Below are 14617 nucleotides of genomic sequence, written 5' to 3'. Positions count from 1 at the left end.
AAGTTTAATGTCCATAAATGTATTAATAGAATTAAGTTTAATGTCCAAATAGCTACAAATAATGTATAAATACATAAGATTTGTATATTTTAATGATATATATCAAAAAATATATGACAATTAATATAGTGAGATGCATAGATTTTATACAAATTTATTGATATGTATCAATCAATAATCCAAGACACATACTATATAGATTTTTACAAATTAATACATTCACAAAGCCATTATTATTTTATTTTCTAATAAAGTCCAGGGCATAAAAACATATGAAACTATTATATTTGAATTATTATTTATAATTTTTTTATATTGACAAAAAAAAACTAATTATCAAATGTTTGGCAAACAATATTCTCATTTTTGTAAGCAATAAATATGTTATTATAAAATGTAAATTAAAATATGAATTAATAATTTATAAAAACATATAATCTTAACTTAAAATGTATCAAAACTATTAAATTTTGAAGATACCTATCATATGAAAAATCATAAATTTTAATTACTAAAATAATAATTTTATTATTAATATTTTATCTTTATATATTGTCTAAAATAAAAAGATTAAAGTATTAGATAAATGTATATTAGTAGATTTGATAAAATTAATTTGTGTTATTTTGAAGTATTTTGTAAATAATATTTTTATTTTTACAAATAATAAATACATTATTATTTAATGCAAATTAAAGTATTATATGATAATTTCTAAAATTTCAAGATTCATATTATATTACCATGTGCAAATTTATAAATTTTAAGTATTGAGATAATTGTTCTATTGTTAATATTTTTATTTATATAAATTTATTAAAATAAAAAAAAACATTTTTTGATATAAATGTAGATTTAATAGATTATTTATTCCATTGGTTTTTAAAATACTAATTTTGAATATTATTCTTTTTCAATTTGTAGTTAGAGTTGTTAACATGAGTGTATGTTGTTTGTTTGGAACTTTGGATTGCAGGTATACATTAACATTAATAAAAGTTAATTTATTGTGTTCATTGTCATGAAATAAAAGTTTGGCTTTGTGGTTAAGGATGTGTGTATTCTTTGGTATTAGACAATATGGGTTTTTGTGGTCAAATCGTATTATGTGCATTTTTTTTAATGAATCTATGCTTTTTGTGATCATATCATACCAATACTGTATGATATGCAGTAATACAGTGGTAATACAGTGGTGTAATAGACCAATATGCACTACTGGTAGGATATACATCCACAGCGCATCTCATGGCTGATATGATATTCATAAAAGGAAAAACTAAAATAAGTAAATGAAAATGAATACCTCTGAATTGTATTAAAGCAAGGATTATCCATAGTTTCCCCACAAATTATTACAATGAAGGTGGTATCTATTTCTCGAAACCACAAAATTAACTATTTTATTTATTTTTATTTGCCACACTGGGCTATACAACTAATGTAGGAATTCAAATTAACTTCATACAAAGCATGCCCCAATGCATATCTTAGCACACATGACTTGATCCAAATTCTCCACTACAGCTAGTATGAGACCTCAACTAGCATGTCAACAGGTAAAGTTGCTTGGATTATGACAATTTTGTGGTTTGATCTTCTATTTGGGTGATTGGTTATGCATATGTTTATGAATGTGTGCAGGCATGCATGCATTTATGTATTACATTTAGTTATTTGGTTACATAGATCATTGGTTTCTTGCTTATGTTGGTAATATTTTTTCTTTGAATATTTAATTATTTTAATGTAAATAATAATCATGTAGCTCACTAATTAGGGTTTTTAATGACCAATTATTTTGGTTTGGATAGTATATTAATTTCTAACCCATATTTAATGATAGAAGACAAGTCATGTCAAGAGTAAGAATCAACCTAAACAAGTTTTATCTTATTCAATCATATATTTCCTCATAAAAACTTATGAAGATTACAGCCAGTTCTTCTAAGGTTAAAGTTGTGGTTATCTTAAAAAACATTTTTTTTTTTATCTTATTAATATTATCCTATAAAAACTTTTTACTAGAATTGTAAGATTATGGGAATGCAATAGATGGCACTCATATCCCAAGAAAGGTGTCTATTAAGAAGACAAATTTCATTGAAGAAAAAAAAAAAAAAGGCAATGCAAAATGCGATGGCAACAGTTACATTGGTCGGGTGGAAGGGCTTAGTTATAAATGCTATAATTCTTTGTAAAAGAATTATAAATTTAATATGCCTATAGGTAAACTGCATAATTATTTGATCATCTATTACATACCACCAATTATTGCATAAATGTTATGTTATTTTTTCTTGATTATGTTTGATGAAAATATAGGAAAAGTAATAACTCGTATATGTTGGATACATAAACATATTACGATTTCTATTTCTTTATTAAAATAAATATACCACATTAATAAGTTAGGGGGTTAATTGTCAAAATCTTTAAGAGAAATTCAATCATTGACATTCCTCATTAAGAAATGCAATGGAACGTGTGTGCGAAACCATTCTTAATGTCACACAATACTTTGACTTTCCTATATAAGTAAAATTGTTGTGGCATTTAGTGTTATAGAATCGCATAATGGAAGTCGATCAATTTGACCAAATTACTTGATAAATGAACTAAAAAACAATAAACGTTTTATAGTAGATTAAGTAAAAAACGTAAATAATGATCCCCTTCAATAATCCTTAACGCAAATATTTCAAATGAATGAATTATCAAGATGGTCGTCATTTAAGGATCAAAGATCATGCATGTTTCGTGACTGGAGGAAAATGAACACATTATCTTTATTATTGTATGCTGAACATTATCACTCAACCCTAGTTGAATCTCTCTACCTTTTTGTGCTTCTATGACCATTCGGTAGGGTGGAAATCATCATCCGTATTTGGCGGGCAACCAATTCCATTCATGTTAATACCAAAAAAAGAATACCATTCATATTATGATTCCCGAAGATCCTAGTAGAGCATAGAGAAGTTCTGGTGTAATTTTATGCATACTTAAAGGGGTATTCTGGTAATTATGTAGAAAGGACAAGCATTTATTCCAAAAGTTTAAAAGTTGGATGAAGGTGACGACAATTCTCTTGCCCCGGGTCAAACCCATCCGACCAAACAGCCGGTTCATGCGAATTCGTCGTTTAGTAGACAACGTTAGTGGCACATTCCGTAAATACAGATCAATCCAGCTCTACCGAGATTAAACGCGGTGGCCGAGACGACCAACGGTAAACGCAGAGATTGTGAGAAACGGAAAGAGAAAGAGATTCAGAAACCGGAAGAAACATAAAATTAAAGGAAAAAAAGGAATCTCCCGAGGGTCTCGTATAGAGGGACGGACAAAGATAGGGGTTTTGTCTCAATATTGTTCGATCCGTCAGTCTGTTTTTACGATCTTTCGTTGGAAACTCACATTAGGGCACGTTTGGCTGAGTTTTATTTTTTTGTGCGATGCTTGATCTGCTATGAAAAACCTTGCAATGTTCCGATTCGAGGAGGAGAAGATTCGAAAGCGACTTTGAGTGTCTGAAGAAATTTTGGGCGCCATGGCGGACGCTCTATCGATAATTCCAGCGGCTGTGCTTCGAAACTTATCCGACAAGCTTTACGAGAAGCGCAAGAATGCCGCGCTTGAGGTTTGTGTATTTTCATGCAATTTTGGTTCTTTTCCTGTTTATTCTAATTGTCTAGGGTTTTTACTGGTTTAGGATACTTCGTTGCTTTTGGTAAATGTGAAATGAATGTTTCAGATTGAAGGAATTGTGAAGCAACTTGCCGCTGCTGGAGATCATGAGCGAATTACGGCCGTGATCAATCTATTGACCACCGAATTTACATATTCGCCACAGGCGAACCACCGGAAGGTTTGTAAATGAAGGGCACTATATGCTTAGCATCTCTGTTGTAATTCTTCGTGTTTGTGCTGACTTAGATGTTAAATGTTTTTGATCATGTAATTGTCTTGTGCTTCGTTTTAGTTCCAACGTTTTTATATTTGTATTGCTTCAGGGTGGATTAATTGGCCTTGCTGCTGCGACGGTTGGCTTGACAACAGAAGCCGCTCAGCATCTTGAGGTAAGCAATTCAAGAACTGATGATGGTTTCTTAGGGCCCATTTATGGAGTTGGTTTACAGATCGTTGTGTAATTTCTTGGGTGAAATAACTAAAACATTTTAAATTGGCTATGATTTGATAACTTTGCACTTGTGCATTTTGTGATGACTAGCTTGGATGGTAAAGTTGAAATGTCATGCATGACTGACAGAGACAATCCACCTTAACGTTGGTACGAGAATTAGTGTATATGGTATGTTAGACACACAATTGTGGAAACCATTTAAAGAAAACAAGAACACATAACTTTCAAAAATCAATGAGCTGACAGATCATATAGCTACCTTGTGTTAATATTTAATATTAATTCTTGCAACTAAAACATCAGAGCAATACTGTTAAATGGAAATGCATTAAGTTATTTTAATTGATATATTAAAAAATGGACAAGGAATCTGTAGTCACTGAAAACCTAAACAAGTGTCGTGGACAAGGGACAGCTTGTATTGGGGTCAAGTGATGTAATTGTACTGGTATGTTGCTTTTTCTATTACATATATTACAAGCTGTCCCTTGTAGCCCCCTGTTCTGCCAATCCACCAGTCAACCTGTTTGAAGATCTTGGAACCCATGATATGGTTGCTCTCAAAACACCCATATGTTTCCTATCTCCAGCACAACATATCTATACTTCCATGGAACCTTGTGGCTTCCCCTTACCCAGCCCACTACTACTTTGGGGTCCCCTTCTATAATTAGATTTGTGATATTCATGACTTTGGCTTTTCTTACTCCATGTAAAATTGCCCATGTTTCTGCCTTGAGAGAGTTTTCAATCCCTATGGCACCTGAGAAAATAACCATAATGTATCATGGGCAATATATTGAATTTATTATATGCTCAAATATGTAGCAACAGTTACAATATAATTGAGAAATTCTTTTGTAAAAGTCACAAATGGGTTGGGTCTGGGCTATGTCAGGGGAACTGCACCAAACTGATAAAGTAATATGCCGATCCAATCCTGACACAACTTACCCAGTTATTAATTGAGCCTATCGTGTCTGACCCTATAAGACCAATTATAATTGACAGCTCTAATTCAACCTATAATTTGATAATATATCTTCTTATGTGATAATAAACTTAGTATTCTTTTAAACAAAGATAATAAATTCCTATTTATTAGACATTGCAAGCATTGTTATCTTTTTTTTTGGTAATATAATCAATTAAACTAGAAACTAACATCATAATATCCCACATATAACAGACCAAACATAGAACTGAAACATGTAAGACCTAAATAAATACCATACCAAACCAAACTATGGAGGTTAACTTGATTTCAAGCTTATCCTATGAAGCTAAGCCTCAATATATCCCTTAAATCAATTTCAGAACATTTTTAAGGCGAAAAAAAGAAAAAAAGGAAAGAAATCACTTGAAAACTTGTACCATGGAATAAACCTGCCAGCCTGTCATAACTCTTTTAACTCTGGACTCATGAAAATATTGTGTTTTCTTGCCTTGCGAAACACTGGATTTCCTTCAAAGATCTGATGATACTGTCAATTCCCTTGCCCTTGTTTTATAGCCAACCCACCACCACCCCTGAGTTGCCTTCCACCTCCAAAAGTGTTGTAATTTAAAGATCTTGCCAATCTTAGTCCTCGAAATGCAATTAAAAATCGGTATATTATGATGTCCTTTTACACCTTTTGCCCTTATCCATACAATAAGATATTGTTTAGCTGCACTACACCTGAAATTTATACACCCCAATCATAGTTTTCATGGTGTCTAGGCGATTCTAGGCGAAGTGGAGCACCTATTTGCCTAGGAATTGCCTATGTAGGCAATAGAATTTCACAAAGAAATTACTAAATCCTATGTTAAATTGTTAATTCCATAATTTTGTATATTTCAATTAACATGCATATATTGAAAATGTAACCATGCTCTTTACTAATAACATTAATTTTCCAATTGATAGAAAACAGTAAGTTTTCTCTAAAAAAATAGAAAAAAAATCATTATATGTAAAAGGCAGGGATATTTTCAATTGGGCTTCCTAAAACTGAATTTTAATGGCAGCAGCCTTCGGAAACCCAGGTTTGTCAGGTATTGGGGGAGTATTCAGGAATGAGGAGGGGATTGTTTCAGCTATCTACTCTCTGGCCCTATTGGAGAGGGTGATTCTCTATGGGCTGAGGTCTTGGTGGCATTGGAGGGAGTTCAAAGAGCAAGGGAATTGAACATTAGGAGACTGATAATTGAAGGGGACTTGGAGGTGGTAATAAGATGGCTGGCTAAAGGAAGACAATGCTGCTATGTGCAATTACAGCAATGAAAGAAGATACCGAGATAAAATTCAGTTGGGTGTTGAGATCTGCTAACTCATTTGTGGATGGGTTAGCAAAGCAAAGGGTGATTAGGGATTCTTTGTTTTGGTCTCATTTCTAATCCTGTAATTTTGTTTTGTTGGATGCAACTTGCAAGGGAGTTAAGATAGCTTACCTCCCTCTGCTTGTATGTATACTTCTTATTTAATCTTAATGAAATTCTTGGTTATTGATAAAAAAAAATCAATCAATTGCTTTTAATATTTCAAACACAATGCTGTAACATAGTAAATATTTAGTAGAGCGATTGCATATCAGAAAATTATTAAAACTAAATAAAGATATAATCTTTACTAACCAAAACCTTTTGAGAGGGAGAGTAAAGAAAAGGGAGAATAACATGGGGAGATACTTTTTTATTTAATGTAAGAGAGGGAGAAACTGCAGAAAAAAGGAGAAAACCTCTTACTTTTCTCTACCTTCTTTATGTTTCTCTTGTGAAAACCCTTGTATTTGTTATCCTTATATATAGGCAACAGATAAATTTGATTAGTGAGGAGACCACTGCTTAAAAAGCAGCAGGCTTAAGCAAAGTACAGCAGGTTTCCAAAAACATCCAAAAACAAAACCAGCTCCAAAAGGCATGGAGCTCTAACAACAGAAATACAAACAGAAACCAGAAGTGATAAATAAATATTACAAGTCCCTCTAAGGCTGTCACGAGGCCATCTTGGTCTACTTCTTTCAGTGGATTTATTAAGCTGAACTTTGATGGTAGTAGTGAAGGAAATCCTGGTCCCTCGGGCATAGGAGAAATTTTCATAAATGATGAAGGCCGAATTGTTGCTCTCTTTTCAGGTTCTATAGGTGTGGGAGACTCCTTGAGGGCTGAAATTCTAGCTGTTATGGAAGGAGTTCAAAAAGTGAAGGAATTGAATATTTCTAAACTGGTAATTGAAGGGTACTCAAAGTTGGTTATAAGTTGAATTCAAATGGAGGTGGAGATAGGTTGGTGGGAAGGAATCAGATCCTGCTTCTTCAACCAGAAGATTAAAGGTTGTCAATCACCTTCCACCTCCACATTTTTTAAGTCCTTTAGCCTCAATTCCAACCCCTGAATTAAAGCTTTCTTTTCAGCCCTTGGGGAGTTGCCCTAATCCAATAGGCTCAGAGTAGCTTAGTAGGATGATATATGATAGGATCTCTTTTCAAAACCAGAATAAAAAATAGGTTGTATAGGTATTAACAAGCATAATAATAAGTAGCCCTAGTAATGATATTACAATAAAGCACCAGTCTTGAAATTTTTGTTGCCTAAGTTGGCGCTTAGTCGCTTAGACAACCGCCTTTTGTATATAAGCCATGGCATTTTGGTGAGGCACCAAACCATGTGCACCTTGTTGCCTAGGCGATGCCTTGACAATCATGCTCCCAATACAAAAGCACCAAGGTGAGGCATAAGGCAACTCCCAAAGAATGCCTTATCGCCTAGGCATTGCCTATGATGAAAGTTTACTTGCCCTTTAATGTTATATTTCATACAAGAAAACTGAAGTTTTAATACTTGTCAATAAATAGAATGAACTGAGCCATTCTTGCTGTTGTCACATGAAAGTTTTAAGTCTTGTCAATATTAGTGGCCAAGTTGGCTGAAGTCTTAGATGTAATAATGTTATTTAGTGTGACATACAGGAAGCAAGTTTGATTAGTTAGATGTAGTGAGATTCACATTCATAATAGGAAATTGTAATTGTCTTCGGGAAATAAAATAATTTACCCATATCTCAATTGTTTTCACTTGGGATGGTTGGGTTGCTCCGTTGTGACTTGGGTGACTGGGGTCAATTCTTGAAAACAGCCTCTGTATGTGCAGGGGTAAGGCCATAAGGCTGCATACATTTGTCCCTCCCTGGACCCCGCATTGATGGGAGCTTCATGCACTGGGCTGCCCTTTACTGTCAAAGCAAAACATGAAGCTTGTGAGATATGGGGCTAGGTTCATTGTACTTCCCTGTATCTGATTCATATCCTCACACTTTTGGGATACCATGTACATGCTATCTTTCTGCAAACTTTTATATTTATCATTTATTCTATATACTAATGAAATCACTAGTTACCTACTCAAAAATGGTTTGCATGTTTGATGTTCTTTCCCCATTATATCGTCATCGTATAAGTGTTATTCCAGCTATATGGAGTTGGCTGCACGAATCCTGTTTCTCCTTTCCTTTCTGTTTAATGCTATATCCATTGTTAAGCCATGTGTGCGTAAATCATATCTTACTACTTCGATCCATGTCCTTTTTGTTTGCCTGCCCCTAGCCCTTTTAGGCCCTTCAACTTGTAACTGTTTGCTATTCCTTATGGGTGCTTTAGGTGGTCTTCTATGCACGTGACTGAACCATCTAAGTCTACTTTATCTCATTTTATCACCTATGGGAGTTACTCCTAGGTTCCTCCAAATAACTTCATTTCTGACCCTATCCTTTCTGATTTTTACACTCATCCATTTCAGCATATGTATTTCTGCCACACCCACTTTTTGGACGGTTCCTTCTTGACTGCCCAATGCTATGCTCCAAACAGCATTGTTGGTTTTACACTGTTTTATAGAAATTTCCTTTTGATCTAAGTGGTATTTGCCTATCACATAAGACTCCAGATGCACACCTCCATTTTGCCCACCCTGCTCTAATTTTATGGGCAACATCTTCCTCAATCTCTTCTCTCCCTTGTTATGAATTACCAAGGTACCAGAAAAGGTCACATTGAAGTATCTCTTGGTCTCCAATCCTAAGTGTACCTTGATTTACACCCCTGTTATTATTAAATTTGCATTACATATATTCTGTTTTACTCCTTATTTTAAAACCTCTAGTTTCTAAGGTATCCTATTTATATTTCATTTCTTTTGGTATCAGCAAATTGTACCACCTGTTCTTAATTCCTTCTCTGATCAAGATAGCAGAGTTCGATATTATGCTTGTGAAGCCTTATATAACATTGCAAAGGTGAGAGTGGATCAGTTGGCTTTTACTCCATTGTATTATTATCCAATTATTTTCTTTGTGATGTTTTTAATATGTTGCTGTTGCAGTAACCATCGTCTCTAGCTGGTGTGCAGGTTGTAAGAGGAGATTTTATTGTATTTTTCAATCAGATCTTTGATGCACTATGTAAGCTTTCAGCAGACTCTGATGCTAATGTGCAAAGTGCTGCTCATCTTTTGGATCGACTTGTAAAGGTAATCGATTACTTTTATTCCATCTTATTTTGGCTTGTTTTGCTCATATTTTATAAATGCATATGCAATATTTTTCTTGATCAGTTATGCATATGCACATATTGATCTTATGCCTTTGGATAAACAGGATATTGTAACCGAAAGTGATCAATTCAGGTGAACTGTCTTCACTTCTAATTTTATATGTTCCAATTTTGATTTGAAGGCCAAAATTTGAAAATTTGAATACGAGCTTTGAAATTTGGTTAACTGACCAATTTATCGTTTTTGTGATCTGCATCAGTATTGAAGAATTTATACCATTGCTAAGGGAGCGCATGAATGTATTAAATCCCTATGTCCGCCAGTTTTTGGTAGGATGGATTACTGTATTGGATAGTGTTCCGGAAATTGACATGCTTGGTTTTCTGCCAGATTTTCTTGATGGTAAATATTTTTTTTCCATATCAAGGTCTGAAAGTTTCCTTTAAAGTGATTGGTAACTGTAATTACTCGTAGATCTTCTCCAAATTTCAGGTTTGTTCAACATGTTAAGTGATTCTAGTCATGAAATACGCCAACAAGCTGATTCAGCACTTTCTGAATTTCTCCAAGAGATCAAGAATTCTCCAGTAAGATTTCTGTTAATGTGGTAGGGGGAGGGGAGTTCTTTATTGATCATTTTTATTTTATTTTTTCTTTTGAAAATGTAAGCATTGATCAGTGTAAATGGGCAAACTACATCAACACCCATTTACACCAAGGAACTATGGGAACGTACAGGGCTATCCTTTATTGTTCATTTTTATGTATTTATGTAGACACACAACGTTATCCTTGAGAGACTGGTAGAAGATAGTGAAAGTTTTAAAGCTTTTGGTTTAAATTAATATGCAGGATGTGTCATAATTTGTAGAAGTGAAAAAAAAACATTTAATGGTTCTCTCTCTCTCTCTCTGTTTTTAAATTTTCTGACTTAAGCAGTGCTGCTTTGAAGTCTGTAGATTATGGTCGCATGGCTGAAATTTTGGTGCAGAGGGCAGGTTCTCCAGATGAATTTACTCGGCTCACAGCTGTGACATGGGTAAGGTGTTTGACATGTTATTGGATCACAGTAAACAGTCAGGCTGTCGGTTTCATATATTGGATTTATCTTCATGCTTAGTAGTGTAGTTTTTCCTATATTTCTTATCTTTGTAAAGGAGAATTTACTGTGTTATTATGAATTTAAACAAATGAATAGTTATTGATGTTTAATATCAGTGTGAAATGATACTTAGTACATCTGCTTGAGCATGCAGATAAACGAATTTGTAAAACTTGGTGGAGATCAGCTCATTCCTTACTATGCTGATATTTTGGGAGCCATTTTGCCCTGCATATCCGATAAAGAGGAGAGAATAAGAGTGGTATGGCATTCTTCTCTTGCACTGAAGTCAATCTGATTGCATGTAGCAATCAACCTTTTTTTATCATGCATCTCATATTGGTGCGCCTTGCATTTATTTTTGTTAGGCTGCTCGTGAAACCAATGATGAACTCCGTGCAATCAGGGCTGATCCAGCTGAGGGATTTGATATTGGTGCTATCCTTTCCATTGCAAGGAGGTGCAGTTTTTGTCACCTGGGAAAACAGCTAGGTTTTAAAGGTTACTAATGCTTCTGTAATCTGTGGGTTAATGTAGCTCCTGTGCTTCCAAGAGAGCAAGAAAGCTGTGAAGAAGGGCTAATTGTTTCATATTATATGATTGTTCGTTAACAATATTCATACTGAATGGCTTTGCCACAAGGTAAAATGACCTAGATTGTGATTACCAAGTTCTGTTTTCCATCAGGCAATTATCTAGTGAATGGGAGGCTACTAGAATTGAAGCATTGCATTGGATTTCAACTCTTTTAGCTAGACATCGTGTTGAGGTAATCACAAAAGCTTTCCTAAAATATGATGGCATACATGTATACTTCAAATCTGTTGTATGATTTTTTTTTTCAATTTTTTTTTCTGCTTTAGAATGTTGACCTAAATATTTGTCTTCAAAATTCCACAAAAATATGGATATGATTGAAGAGAATGCTAGGATTTTGCAAGGGCAGAATGAACTATTGGATCATTAGAATCTGATCCATCTTTTTTTTTTCTTTTTTTTTTCACTTGCTAAAATCAAGCAAGAATTAATTCTTGGAAGATTTGAGATTTCAGTGGTGAAATCTCTCTCTTTTGTGCCTCCTTGTTTAGATAAGTTAGAGAGCCTGTTGTTTGAGACATTAAGGGCTGTGTGCGAGGTGTTTAATGTTTGTTCACCAGTATTACATAGACTCTCCTGAAAGGATGATATATCCATGTCAAACACAAATCATTCTGATACTCCATGATGCCTTGAGGGACAACTATGTGTAACATTCTCTCATCTCTTAGATTATTTGAAATGAGCGAACAATTAATGTAGAAGATGAATTCCTAATAGCTAATGAATGTGCGGAGGACTTCAAGGAAGGGGAAAGAAAGGCTTTGTTTGTAAATTGGATCCAGAGAAAGCGTATGATTTAGTAGATTGGTCATTCTTGATAGAAACCTTGAGGAATTTTGGTTTTGGAGATAGGTGGTGTGGTTGGATTGAAGGCTGTGTGGCAACTGCTCATTATTTTGTGTTGGTTAACAGAGTGGTTAGAGATTTCTTTCTAGCTATTAGAGGACTGAGACAAGGGGATCCCCTCTCTCCCTTCCTCTTTACCTTGATACAGATGTTTTCAGTAGACATATCTCTAGAGCGGACAGGTTGAATTTGATTAGAGGATGGAGGGTTGGAAGAGAGGGTGTTATTGTTACACCCCTACAGTTTGCATATGACACTATCCTCTTTTGTGAGACTGGGGACCCTCAGATAACAAGGAATTTGAAAGGGGTGATAAAGTTGTTTGAGGTTGTGTCAAAGTTAAAAATCAACTTTCAAAAGAGTTGTGTAGTGGGGCTGAATTTGGAGGAGGAATTGGATGAAGTAGCCAAGGCGTTAGGTTGTTTAACATCTAATTGGCGATCGAGATACTTGGGTTTACCATTAGGAGCCAACCCCAGGGATGGAAGTTTTTGGAATCCTGTGGTGGAAAGTTGTGCTAGGAAATTGACGACCCGGAAGAGAAATTATGTGTCACTTGGGGGTTGAATCACTCTAATTTAATCCACCCTAGCGAATCTCCCAATTTACTTCCTTTTTATATTTAGGATGCTGCAAAGGGAGGTGGTGAAGGTAGAGAAGGTGATGAGACACTTTTTCTAGGAGCTTGGAGAAGGAAAGAAGGATCATTTGGTTAGATGGGAGTTAGTATGCAAGAGATAGGAGTAGGGGGTTTGGGATTGGGTAACCTAGAGAAGAAAACTCAGCTCTATTGGGCAAATGGCTTTGGAGAGGGAAAGACTTTGGCACAAAGTTGTAGGGAGTATACATGGAGCAGAAGGCAATAGTTGGGATGCTGACATTTCTTGAAGGGCCACGTTGAACTAGGGGTGATCATGGGCCGGGCCGGGCTTTGCACTTACGGTAAGGGCTATAGCTTAGGCCTGGGCCCGGCCTGGCCTGGCCTGGGGTTCTGGGCCTGAAACATAAGCCCTAGCCCAGGTCCATACGGGCCTAGGCCAGGCCAGGCCTGATTCTGGGCTAATGTCTTTCATATATATATAACATTACATATCTATAATATTTTATATTAAATGACATAACATGCATATAAACTTATTTTATACATTATATAATATAAAATATTACATATAATATAAATTATACATGTCATGTTATAATATTCATATATAAAATATATAATATAATGTAAAATAATTTGTATGCATATGTATCCATTATACACAAAATGTGTAAGTTTAAATATATGTGGGCCGGGACGGGCTTGAAGTATTAAGCCCAAGCCCGGCCCTAAAATTTGCCGGCCTGATGTGGGCCCGGGCCTGGGCCGGGCCTGAACACAAAACCTAGGCCCAAGCCTGGAATTTCCGGGCCGGGCTGGGCTGAAATGATCACCCCTACGTTGAACTCTCCTTGGAAGGCAATCTATGGCATTCTTCCCCAATTCTTAAACTTAATCGGGTATTCGGGTATGATGTATGTTCTAGGGGTTTTTGTTGGCTTTTTGATTTAATGTAATACTTTACATTACAGTTCTCAAAAAACAAAATGATGTACTGGGGATAGGGTTCTTATTCGGGTGGATTTGAGAGATTCTGAGCTTGACCAGACTGCACAGTTACTTTGTTTGCTTGATTCTATCTGTTTGGATCCTTTTAAACCGCATGCTCGTATTTGGTCCCCTAATTCTTCGGGTACCTTCTCTTGCGCCTCCTCCTTTTCTTCCTTATGCTCTGCCCCCAGCTCTCAGCCTTTTCCTTGTAAAGAGGTTTGGTCTAAACCCCTTTCTCCTAAAGTGGGAGCTCTTTGTTGGGAGGCCTCTCTTGAGAAACTAAACACCTTGAACAACTTGCAAAGAAGAAGACCTTATCTCAGTATCTCCCCCAATTGGTGTGCCTTTGCAAAGCAAATGGAGAAAGTTGTTACCATTTACTAATATCCTGTCCTTTTGTTGTAGGTTTGTAGGAAAAGCTTTTTAGTCTTTTCGGATGTAGGTGGACAATGTCGATGTAGATTAGAAATCTATTTGGACCTACAACTTTCAGGTGACCTAAGAAAAGAGGTAAAGTCTTGTGGAAGTGTGCTAGGGCTGCATTGGTTTGGACTGTCTAGGGGGAAAGAAATTCCAAAATTTTTGATGAGAAAGAAAGGAATGAGTTCATTGTTTGGGAATGTTTAATTAATAGATCCATCAATTGGGTGAAGATTTTGGGACTATGTTCTCCCTTCTCTTTTGATGATTTATGGAGAAATTGGGAAGTGGTTGCCAAAAGTTCTAGTATGAGAACTAAACTGACGGCAGAATGGAAACCTCAGAAGGCTGATGTTGATCAATGTTTTAAAATACGGAGGTG

The 14617-nt window shown here is 35.3% G+C and overlaps 1 protein-coding gene across 1 annotated transcript in view; it reads left to right on the top strand.

The window, feature by feature from the left end:
- Positions 1 to 3175: 3175 nt before the first annotated feature.
- Positions 3176 to 14617, top strand: part of LOC148863941 (protein VAC14 homolog) — a 36408-nt gene continuing 24966 nt past the window's right edge. The window contains exons 1-12 of the mRNA XM_088977629.1: positions 3176 to 3640; positions 3755 to 3868; positions 4014 to 4079; positions 9330 to 9419; positions 9533 to 9652; positions 9780 to 9808; positions 9936 to 10078; positions 10169 to 10263; positions 10629 to 10715; positions 10933 to 11040; positions 11147 to 11238; positions 11466 to 11547. Of these exons, the coding sequence (XP_088833755.1) occupies positions 3551 to 3640; positions 3755 to 3868; positions 4014 to 4079; positions 9330 to 9419; positions 9533 to 9652; positions 9780 to 9808; positions 9936 to 10078; positions 10169 to 10263; positions 10629 to 10715; positions 10933 to 11040; positions 11147 to 11238; positions 11466 to 11547 (1116 nt within the window). The 5' untranslated portion in view covers positions 3176 to 3550. The remainder of the gene's footprint in view (positions 3641 to 3754; positions 3869 to 4013; positions 4080 to 9329; positions 9420 to 9532; positions 9653 to 9779; positions 9809 to 9935; positions 10079 to 10168; positions 10264 to 10628; positions 10716 to 10932; positions 11041 to 11146; positions 11239 to 11465; positions 11548 to 14617) is intronic.

This window comes from Nelumbo lutea, chromosome 3 (assembly GCF_056320005.1).
Source record: "Nelumbo lutea isolate HS-2025 chromosome 3, American lotus-T2T, whole genome shotgun sequence".
NCBI lineage: Eukaryota > Viridiplantae > Streptophyta > Magnoliopsida > Proteales > Nelumbonaceae > Nelumbo > Nelumbo lutea.
The sequence above is the reverse complement of the archived record's forward strand: the minus strand, read 5'-3'. Positions and strand labels throughout refer to the sequence as shown.